The sequence below is a fragment of the Platichthys flesus genome, chromosome 16 (genome assembly GCF_949316205.1).
Source record: "Platichthys flesus chromosome 16, fPlaFle2.1, whole genome shotgun sequence".
Lineage (NCBI taxonomy): Eukaryota > Metazoa > Chordata > Actinopteri > Pleuronectiformes > Pleuronectidae > Platichthys > Platichthys flesus.
In genome coordinates this window covers 18,383,423-18,395,452 of record NC_084960.1, presented here as the reverse complement: position 1 = coordinate 18,395,452, position 12,030 = coordinate 18,383,423, and the positions used below count along the sequence as shown (strand labels likewise).

The 12,030-nt window shown below is 40.2% G+C and overlaps 1 protein-coding gene across 1 annotated transcript; it reads left to right on the top strand.

Annotated features, from left to right (window-relative positions):
• Positions 1 to 1,686: 1,686 nt before the first annotated feature.
• Positions 1,687 to 10,230, top strand: alg1 (ALG1 chitobiosyldiphosphodolichol beta-mannosyltransferase). The gene is made up of 13 exons (XM_062407623.1): positions 1,687 to 2,013; positions 3,252 to 3,329; positions 3,424 to 3,527; positions 4,553 to 4,701; positions 5,304 to 5,393; positions 5,678 to 5,791; positions 6,052 to 6,173; positions 6,791 to 6,829; positions 6,918 to 6,977; positions 7,067 to 7,177; positions 8,487 to 8,601; positions 9,123 to 9,198; positions 9,355 to 10,230. Exons 1-13 carry the CDS (start codon positions 1,725 to 1,727, stop codon positions 9,487 to 9,489), a joined length of 1,482 nt encoding a protein of 493 aa, XP_062263607.1. The 5' UTR covers positions 1,687 to 1,724; the 3' UTR covers positions 9,490 to 10,230.
• Positions 10,231 to 12,030: the final 1,800 nt, after the last annotated feature.

The window sequence follows — 12,030 nt, the reverse complement described above, 5'->3', positions numbered from 1 at the left end:
ATTTTATTAAGTTACTATTACAGATTTTAAATAATTTACATTTACCTAATTTATGTTTTAGTAGATCACCTTATATATTTTCCTTATAAACACTTTGTAAAACAGAATGTAGAAATGCAAAAAGATACCGTTTATGGGCTGGAATTAGTAATAATTTGACATTAAAAATAAGAACTGCTAGAATTAGCTAAAGACATTTGTTTTACATTGAAGTTCATCACAAATAAACAGACTAAAGCACCAAGTAATTTATCAGTTGATATTTAAACCATAGGCTGTCAATAAAGACGGACGACACATCTCCACTTCCTCCCACTATCCAGAAATGAAGCCAAAATATAATGAATAAGATTACTGCCATCTTGTGCTATTAACAATTGGAGTCAGTATCAAGTGATTGTGGAGTGGAGTCGTGGTATCAAGGTTCCATCAATATTTTAGCTCAACTCAGCGTGCGTTTGAAACCTCCATTTAATTAAGGAAGGATCTGTGAATACTTCAGGATCTGCAAATACTTCAGGATCTGCAAAGACTTCAGGATCTGCAAATGCTTCAAATACTTCAAATACTTGAAATGATAAGTAAAGGAGCTTCAGTGCTTCCTGACTTAAAATAGCAAACACCAGATGCACCTTTATGAAAGGAAAGGGGAAAATGTGGTCCAACAAATTATTTGGAGAGCAACATTAAAAGAGATGCATCATTTTCATTGCAAATGGAAAAAAAAACGTTAATATACAAAAAAAGAAAGGCACACAAATATATAGAGGAAAAAACAAACCAGCTGTTTTATTGCTGTGACACAATCAAGAACTGTTCTCACATCCTTACATGATTGTCTGAGCCCAGACTCTTCTGTGTCAAATCCGTCCAGTGAATCACAAGCTTATTGAACTTATAGTTCACAATATACTCATTCAACTTTAATATAAATATCATAATCAGAACTAAATACAAATTTAAAACTTAATCTCATCATCAGAACTGAATACAATACAAATATGACCGTGGAATGCAAAGAGAAAATTCTCCACCATGTAAGGCTTTCTTCATGTATATTCCTCAAGTGTTTATATTATTGTTTGGTTTATTATTTATTTGCACAGGAATCTCTTGCTGTGAGTAACTCCGGGTTAAATGTTCTCTCTGCCGTGGTGGAAGTCTGAATATCAAAGGGCTGAATCACCAAGGTGTCTCTGTGTGTTCTACTAAGATCTTTCTGCAGAGAGGATCAACACAGAGTCACTTGGATCTCAGAACGTCGACAGACAACAGTACAAGCATCCCTTACAGTTCAGATCGGTTCTGCGTAGGCCCATTTGAGACAGGATATGAAAAACAGGAAATCCCATTGTTTATTTTCCCCTTGTAGGTAGAACAGACAGAGAGAAAGTCATGTGAAGTGCACAAAGGGTTCGACAAGATCATGAAGCTCACAAAGGTTTGGACGAGAATATACCGGCTACTTTGCCACTACACTGCATGAACTGAAATCTTTTCTCTTGACAGGAAACTTTCTTTAACTCTGGGTTCACATTCTACAACACAGAGTTCCTCCCTGTTTCCTAACTCCTCACTGCTTCTCCTTAACCTCTTTCCTTCGTGACGCAGAGTTGTTAGTAAACCACATTATTTTGTCTTTGACGGTCTACGGTCTACGGTCCCTTTAAACCTGAAGCCCCTCCCCTTTCCCTGGGCCACGTCATCACTAGTCGCAAACAAACATGGCGTCGCCCTGCACCGGCTCGTCCTGTCTGACTCTCTTTGCGCTGGTCGCGGCCCTTTTTGCGGTGTTATGTCTGACAAGGCCGGTGTCACCTCGGCTCGTGGGTCTCACTGTGGTGTCCGGGCTGTTGTTGCTGTGGCTGCGGAGTTTGCGGCAGCGGGACGCTTGGACCAAGCGGCGGGTGTGCGCGCTGGTGCTGGGGGACATCGGTCGCAGCCCCCGAATGCAGTACCACTGCTTGTCCCTGAGCAAACATGGATATGAGGTGACGTTTGTCGGGTTTTTAGGTGAGAGTCCAGGACCCGGGCACACGGACACACACACACACACACCCATACACACACGTGTCTCTCACTAGTTGTAGGGGGAACAGTCATTGGCATAACCACCAGAAGTAAATGCCTGACCTAATCCTAACCCCAAAACCAAGTCCTAACTCCTTAAAAAGCCCTTTTTAATTTGCCAGCTCCAGCCAAAATGTCCTATCAATGATCGTATTGAATCAAAATATAACATAAGGTTTTCCTTTATTAGTCCTACAAAATTTGCAATATTACAGCACCAAGAGTCAAAACAAGGCATCAGTACGTAATAATAAGTAACATACTTAAGTATAAGGATGATAATAATACTGGAAGGAAATATATTATATATAAATGGAATAAAAACTTGTAAAAACAAGAACCAATGTACAGTGTGAGAATATGTATGGTGAATGGATTGCACATAAACCATTGTATTGCACAGACAGAATGAATATTGGACAGTTAGGAGAGTTTAATGAGTGTTAAAGTTACAGTCCATAATGGGTGCATGTAGTTCTACTGGGAGCAGAGCTGGCTGTACATTCCTCTGCTGAATCAGTCTGTCTCTGAAGGAGCTGCCCAGTGCTGTGATGGTGTTCTGCAGGGGGTGGGACTTGCTGCTCATCAGATAAGACAGCTTGACCCTCATAGCTATTGAAATACAAGCGCACGCACACACACAGTGTTAGTGTCAGTGTTACTCTGTGTTAGTTAAAGCACACTGATACAGAGGCTTTTGCAGTTAAAGTCATTACTGAAGATCTTAGATTCATTTGATCATCGACTTCTTATCACAGCACAAATCAGTCAGCATAGATCTCATACAAAGACCCACAACTTCATTGGTTTAATTGAGCTCACAGCTGTTCGACTTGTATAAGTATGAATATCTGAAGTACCCATCTCAAGCTCAAATGTAGTACAAAAGCTGAACCATATTCAATGTCCACATGATCTAGTCTAGATGTTTACTGTTGGCTTATGTGCCAACGTCAGTTCATGAACAGAAACACCTGCACACAAGATGTCAACTGTTTGATTCTCCGCTAAACACTTAGTGGGGTAGAGCTTTAGAAACACTTTGCCCGAGGGAATACAGCAGCAAAGCTTTAAATGTACTTTAATGGTACTGCATCCGCTGCTTAAGATTAAAGATTAAAAACTTGTCTTATCAGTTGACCTGTAAAAATGACAGATGCTTTCTCTGACATTTATTTCAGACTCCAAACCTCACCAGGACGTCCTGAGAGAGGATAAAATCAGGATAGTCCCCATAGCAGAGGTGAAAGGTGTTCGAGGTAACTGGTTCCACATCAAGGGGGATCTCTTTGGTTTTTTTAACAGCTGTATTCAGTCGATTTATTCCTCCGTGTTGTTGCTTTATTTTTTCAGTGGGACCAAAGCTCCTCACGTATGTGACGAAGGTGATTGTTCAGTGTCTGCAGCTTTGCTCTGTGCTGCTGAGGATGGACCTGCATTCTCACATTCTCCTGCAGGTTTGTTTCATTCTGAAAGTTGATGAACGATATATGTCTGCAAATGAATGAATCTGGAAAGCAGCTCAAACTGTGAAGGAAAGGATTTTTTCTGTGAAGTTTCCTTCAGCTATGAACTGTAAATCATTTGAAACCGTTATTCTCCTGATAATTTAATCAATAGATAATTCATCTAAATCTGAATACTTTTTTCCCTCATTTTTGTTTCTGTTTTTACACACACTAGCACTAGACATTCAATAAACTATGATAAATATGACTAAATGTTAGTTTCAGCCCTGTATCTCATCATCACTTTAACTATAAAGCAACAATATAGCTGTTTTGTCCTGTGGAGGAACTCCAGAGAAATATTTACAGACTTTCTCCGCACTTCTCTTTTCACACGTGCATAACACAGCGAAGGGTTCCTCTGCCCAGGTGCGTTAACAACAGCAACAAAATGCTCTGCAGGATTCAGGCAAGGGGCAGAGAAGTAAGCAGAGTCAGGATGTAATGCATTCATTCTGCTGCGGATATCGTGTGTTTTTGTTTACAGCACATCAACGTTGACTCTTATCAGCACAGACTCTCTTAACATCTTTGTCAGTGTCTTATACGTGTATAGGACTGGCTGTAGAAACTGGAGAACGTCCAGAGCCACTTACTCTGACAATTGCGTTGTCACATACAGCCCCTCCCTAGATTGTCTAGAGATTCTCTAGAGTTCAGTGCATGTCTGAAAGCAGCTTCAGTCAGTTCCACACTTCTCAGAGGAGATTGTACCCATCTCACTAAAGTTATAAGCACAGACATTAGGGTGAGGAGCGGGAATGATAGAGGGTCTGCTCTCCCTATTCCAAGTCAGTGAGCCATCAAACTCATTTGTATCAAGCTGGTGTGTTATGCTGCTGTATGGCATTTTATTGCTTGAATTTGTTTTGCACAACTGTATATTCTGCTTTTATGAATTTAATGTAATCCACTCAGTGGGATACCTTGCAGAAGTTTCTCTGTTATTGTTAATGACTCTGTCTGTATCCCAGAATCCCCCTGGTCTGCCCACCATCGCAGTGGCCTGGTTAGTGTGTGTCCTGCGTGGCAGCAAATTGATCATCGACTGGCACAACTATGGCTACACCATCATGGCCCTGAGTCACGGACAGAGACACCCGGTGGTCAGATTGGCGAAGTGGTCAGTACTGCAACTGTGTGGCTGATGGTGGTGGTTTTACTGAACTTGGTAGAAATAATCCTATTGAAAGTCGTCTGTAGCGTCTCGTGTTTTGTATATCTTGACCATGCAAAGCACAGGTCTGATATATGCTGTATGATTTATGTGTTTACAATCAAACCCTTCATTTCTTTATTTTGCTTGATCTTTCATTCAGAGAAGCCATGTTAAGGGTTACATACACTTCCAATGATTGACATGCACAGTACCACTTTTTTCCCATAGCATTTTAATCATTTTAATTATTGTAACACACTAGAACAGTGAGAGACAACTTTTCAGCCATGATACTAAACAAAAGGGAAACAAGAATAATGTAGTTAAAAGTGGTTATAGTTAAATTCTATTTGCTTACTCACAAAGTCCAGGCCAGAGGAGTTAACTGTGTCCAAGACTGGTTTTCATATCTTCCTAAATCACTGGACGTTGTCATGAAGGGTGAAAGTCAGTTTCTCTAGGTGGAGAATTCTTAATACATCCCTGTAATACATACCAGCCGTCAAGTGCAGTGATGTCCTGATAAAGTTCAGATGTTGAGATGTTTTCTTCTTCTTTTCCTCCAGGTACGAGCACTTCTTCGGCCCTCTGGCCACTCACAACCTGTGTGTTACCAACGCCATGAAGGACGACCTGCAGAAAAACTGGGGCATCAAGTATGATTTAATTTTTTTACTTAATGTACATGTAACCGTGTAGCGACAGTTTAACTGTTTGAGCGGTTCATTAATGAATCTGACAATGAATCAGATATGTTCTGGTACTAAAACTATGTTAACAGTATATAAATGAAAGTTAAAATTGACTCCAGCACCTTATAATGCTAAGATACTGGATGACCATGGTTAAATTCATATTGAGGGCTCTGGAGTAATAACTCTTACAAATGCTGTTTACATGACGATTGTACAGACAGTGTTGACCTTTTTGATCTTTGCAGAGCGACAACTCTTTACGACAGACCAGCCTCCATCTTCAGAGAGACTCCACTGAAGCTGCAGCACGAGCTCTTCGTGAGACTGGCCAACACTTATCCTCAGTTTCAGCACAGAAGGTGAGCGGTTCGACAACACAAATGACCATGTCAAGATACTGTAAGACACTCAACTTTTCTATTTTATATGATTATAAACCCAAAAGATGCAGCAATGCTATTGTTGACGTCATTTCGTGCAAACAAGGTACGAACAAGCTGCTACAAAGTAACTATTGTATGTGATTGTATGTTGTTTTTCTTTCTTTAAAAGTAAAGGAAAGGCTGAGGTTGGTTCAGCTGCAGTAAAATATGCAGACTGACCTGTTGTGTTTCTTCAGTTCTGAGGATGTGGAGGCGGAGGCGGAGAACTCGATCTTCTCAGTCCATGAGCTCACTGACGACTCTGTGACCTTGAGGAAGGAGCGGCCGGCTCTGCTGGTCAGTAGCACCAGCTGGACAGGTCAGACGATGATATTATAAATCAGTACGACTATTCAGGTCCTCCGGTTCTCACGGCTCAATCAGTTTATGCTGAGGATCTAAGAGCAGCTGAGAGTGATGAAATCTGTTGACATAAATGTACAACCTGCCTCTTCAGCCTGACGCAGGATGAGAGTTTAGATTGTAGACATTAAGTCCTCCCACGGTTCTCTCATACAGTTGTTCATTTAATTCCTTTATTTATTAATAACATTCCTTTTTATAACCCTTTTAATTAATCAGTTTTTAACCTTGACTGTAAACAGAGATGATGGGTTCGAAAAGGGAAGCCAAAGTGTCAATATCAAACTTATACGTTAAAATAGTTTTTCTCAAAGATGCTTTCTGTCACTTGTTTTTTCAAGCATTCATGTTTCTGATAAGTTTGGTTTTAATGATTTACTTGGTTAAATACAAAAAAGCAGAGATGTCCTGATTGACAGCTGAGACTGACTCCAATGATGTAATTGATGCACAATGGCAGTGTTCATATCTAAGATGTTTTGGCTTCATTTCAAGTTAAATTTGATTGAATGATTGAATGAATTTAATAGTCTGTAGTTAGTAAAAAATCTAAGAAATTGTTGCTTTCCACAGAGGATGAAGACTTCTCTGTCCTGCTGAAGGCTCTTGAAGGTATGACTGGATTTTAACTGATGCTCTTACACACAGAGCCTGTAATGCATCACAGCCTGTTCACAAAACACTTGTCTGTTCTCTGCAGAGTATGAAGGGTTCATTAAAGATGGAGCTTCGTTACCATCTTTAGTCTGTGCGATCACAGGTGAGCTGCCCTGCTGCCTCACAGTCCATCACTGATGTCAGAGTGGTTTTGTTTTATTTATTTATGTGTGTGTGTTTGTGTGTGTGCAGGTAAAGGTCCTCAGAAAGAACACTACAGGAAGCTGATAGACTCTCTCAATCTAGAGCACGTGAAGATCTGCACTCCCTGGCTGGAGGCAGAAGATTATCCTGTTTTATTAGGTAAGATTGAAACAAGCAGTTTGTGTTCAGCACCTCTCAGACACTTGGCCTTTAATACGTTTTCGGTATCACTATGTTAACTCAATTAATTCCACTTCTGTTGTTGAAGACCAATGAACTCCAAAGAAGACCAATGTGGAACTGAACACTCCAGTCAGAATAGATCTGGGTACACTTAACTTGTCTGTAGACTGATACCCAATGCTCCGCCTGTTATTTGTGAGATAAAGTGGGGTTTCCAGGGTTATTCTCTACTCAGCTACTTCACCTCATCTTCAGTTATTGGCAATTCTAAATACCTCTGGGACTCTGATATCCATCCATATCTGTTTTACTTTACATAGGTCATACATTTCATTCATTGTGGTTGAATATGACTTGTTTAAACCTGCAGAAACTCTGAGGACACATTTTTTTGTAGGCTCGGTTTTTATTGATATTTTCATCATTAATAATCCTATAGAACAGTTAGCCCCACTAGGCTAAGACGTAACCGTGGCACCTAATTTCATGTTAAAAATTATGTGATGTACTGTATGACTGCATTTGATCAAAGGAAATAAAAAGAAGTAAACAAATAAAATAATAATCCTATAGAACAAACCAACAATAAAATATTCTAGGTGTTACACCTCCTTCAGTCCATCCATTCTCTCAGTTTTCATTAACCAATTCTGTTTGTGTTTTCCATAGTTGTTTTCGCTATTTTAGGTTCAGAATAACATCCATATATCCCAGCTGTGTATCTTGTAGTCCTGGGCAATGTGTTGTAGTGAGTCAATTTCTCCTACAGTCTCTATTTACTTTTCCATGAGGACACATTTTAATATCAAATGATAACAGATTGGCCTAGAGCTTAAAGCTTGTTTGTGGTTCCCTTTAGAAGTTCTGCATTATATGTATCAAACATATAATATATACACATTAAATATTACAGCATTAAATGTTTCCCAGTGAACGTGTGTTTAAATGTCTTAAGCCCCAAATCTAACAATCAGTTACTCTTGAACAAACACTGAAAGAACCACACATACAGTATTTTTCTCTGAATCAGCTTCTTCCAACCCTTTGTTACAACAAACTCATAGTGAAATACACTTCAGGCAAAATAAAACAGAAGGTTCAGAATTCAAGAATAAAATGAACATTTATGATGACAAGGTATTGGGAAAAGTTACTGTATTGGTTATTAACATATACACACTAGCCTCAAAATGAAATAAATCAGTTTAAATCAGCTTTATGACATGAAAAAGGAGAGTCTCACTACTTTAGCCTGTTAAGTCACACTCAGGCGTCTGTTCTCCAGGTTCAGCAGACCTGGGTGTTTGTCTCCACATGTCCTCCAGCGGTCTGGATCTGCCCATGAAGGTGGTGGACATGTTCGGCTGCTGCCTGCCCGTCTGCGCCATCAAATTTGACTGGTGAGCACTGTACAGGGAGAACTGGGATTTTAATGGTTAAAAATTCAGGTACAAATATGTAAAGTGAGAGTTGGAGTGAACTCTCAGTGTCAGGCGTGAACTCACCTGACACCGATGCAGCCACATTCATTTTCTGCCACTATTTGTTTAAATTCACTATTGATGATGGCTTGTTTTGTTTTATGAGGTTAATTTAAGAATTGTTGTCTTGTGTTTAGCTAAAATAATCAAAGTGTCCATTTCTGAGATTCAGAAAAAAATACCAGAAAATGGCATTCCTTTGGCGACACAGATCTTTGGGAAAGTGTGTGTGTGTGTGTGTGTGTGTGTGTGTGTGTGTGTGTGTGTGTGTGTGTGTGTGTGTGTGTGTGTGTGTGTGTGTGTGTGTGTGTGTGTGTGTGTGTGTGTGTGTGTGTGTGTGTGTGTGTGTGTGTGTGTGTGTGTGTGTGTGTGTGTGTGTGTGTGTGTGTGTGTGTGTGTGTGTGTGTGTGTGTCATTGCTAACTCAGCTGTTCTCCTCAGTTTACATGAGCTGGTCAAAGACAAGGAGAATGGACTCATCTTCACTGACTCTCAGGAGCTCGCTGAGCAGCTTAAAGTGAGAAATAGATTTTTCTATTTCAATGTTTTTTTAATCCCTGAAATAAAAAGATCAGCTACGATCTCACTCCCTAAGGAACTTCATGATGATAAATGTACAAGTTTAATCTTCTTTTAAATGAGCCATGTTGCTCCGTCTTGTTTGTGTTTGCAGTCTCTCCTGTCAGAGTTTCCCAGTTCAGCAGGCAGACTGGATTCGTTCAGGGGGTACCTCCGCACCAGCAGAGGTCAGCGCTGGGACGACAACTGGGACCAGAACGTCCTGCCTTTAATCACTGCAGAGAAATAAAAATCAGGTTTGCATGTTTTTTTTTTTTAAGGACTTTATATATTTCAGATAAAAAAATTGTATGGTGACTTCAGTGACATACACAACATCAAAATGGTGTTGAAGAGCAGCACGGAAGTGAGAGAAAATGTCCTGAGTGTGAAGGAAGAGGATCAAGACCTTGTGATGATGATGATGATGATAGTAAATTCTCCCCTGTAAAATAAAACATAGACGTGTTGTCACTTGAGCAGGTAGTAATCTTCCTGTTTCAATGGAGAAAATTAATGAACTGATTAATTTGGTTACTACTGTAAATCTCATCATGGTTTAACTACCAGTATCATGAACTTCAGGCGCAGTATTCCACACTAGTTCCAATGCACCAAATGAACATCCTCATCGTTCAAGGTTCATATCGGAGGTGAAGACGACAAGCAGTCCTGTGAGATGCTTCCTCTTCTTTTTCTTCTTCTATTGTTTAATGTCTCAACTTCCTACAATGTCAGAAAGTCCGAACAATGCACAAAAAATGTTTTCCACTGAAACCAACTAATCCTGGTTCAGTTTGATCGTGGCCAAAGCCACTCTTTGGGTCAGACTAAATTAGATTGATAGTCTGAGTAAGGCACCTTTTGCACCTTTTACTTTGGCTAAGACCAAATCATTGTAGGTGTGACTGTTTTTCTTCCTACTTCGGAGAACTGGAATGTATAAAAGAAACTTTGATGTACTTTTGTAAATAAAATCTGTATGGTGCTACTCTTGTGTCATCTGTATCTGAGAATCTGCTGTAAGAAAACACGTGGCTCACATGTCCTGTGACCACGTGATGGCTGATTCCCGCGATTTCAGTCAAAACAAAAAACAGCAACCAATAGTTAATAAAGTCAGTTTGTTGTTTTTATATTGTTTTTATATTGTTGTTTGTAAAGTGCACCAACCACACCAAGGCAATTTCCTGTATGTGAAAATATACAAGGCAATAAAAAGAATTCTGATTCTGATTCTGATTCTGAAAGCATTCTTATTGCTTAAAAGCACATGAATATAGCAAAGTCCATAGATTGACTCCCCATCTCTGGACCATCCGAGATGCACCTAAATGCAGCATTAAACGGCTCAAACATCCCCCCAAAACTACAGAAGACTGAGTCCTGCTGAAGTTACTGCTGTCATGAGAATAAAAACAAATCATCAAACTGGTGCAGGTCTGATCAGCAAAACTCCTGTGAACTAACTGTACTACTTGAGTTTGACCACAGGGTGGAGTAGGTGACTCACAATCAATACACTGTTACATCTCCCTTCATGTAGCTGGATACCAAACATAGAACGGAACATGGATCTCTATAAACCTAACTAGTTAACCCTCTGCTGTAAGAACGTTCAGACCTAACCATCAGCTGTTCTAATAAACTCAGGACTGGTATTAATACATGACGATTAATTTAACTGTACTACACGCATGCCTATTGCTAAAGGATTTTTTGGCACAAATACTGTTGCAAACACAAATCCTGACGTGTCAGCTGTCATCCTACATCAAACTGCATGTAGAAAGCCTCTCCCCCCACATGGCTGTGGGGAATCCATCACAGCATTGCTGGCCTCAAGGTCCTGGGAATGACCCTTTGACCCCTGAAGAGCATCTTGCTCACTCATATCATCTCTGATGGCCCATTACTCTTCGATGGCTATGCGGGTGTCCTCCTTACATTACAGCCTCCTTACAGGTGACATTCAGGTCATCCATCAGCTGATTTACTGTGGTGTCATACTGCTCCTGCTGAAGGCTATGGATCTTTTCATGTCTGTATGGTGTGTCCTGTGTTCTCTGAGGTGGGGCAGTGGCTCTGATGTATGTGTGACTAATGCAGATTTTCTGCGTCGGTGGTTGGACGTGTCCACGAACACTCTGACCTTGTCTTGGTCGTCTTTGAGGCCCTCTGCAGAAAGGACATGGCCTTGAAGACAAACCTCTCTGACTCTCAACTGCAGCTCCTTCAGGCTCAGCCCCACTTCTCTGCACCTGTCCATCGAAGCAGTGAGGTTTGCCTCATGGTCACAGATGGCCACCTCCTCCATGTCTCCACAGCCCACGATCAGGATCAGCTCAATCCCTTTCAAGCCAGCTAGAAGCTCATGCTGCTCTCTGCTACAACCGTGGTAAAACAGCGAGTTTCAGCAAGTGCTTTTTGCCCCAGAGAGACCAACACATTGTCATCAGGCACTTTTACTTAGTGATTCTGTTGTTCTTTTCAGAGACCATGTACCGCAACACACAAACGAGACATTAGCTCTCATGTGGGCAGGCATGAGTAAAAAAAAATTAGACATGTTTAATCTTTCACTCTTTCATAATTGTGTCTCAATGAGGGATGTGGCGTATGTGTGTGTGAATAAAGTCTTCTCAAAATACACCACATTAAGTCCTTTATAGCTGTTTATATATATATTTAGATATATATACATTATTTCCTATTTTGATATTCTATTTTATACTGTTTCTATCTTATTTTATTGTAGTGTGTAATTACTTGAGCATTGTTAGAAGAGAGC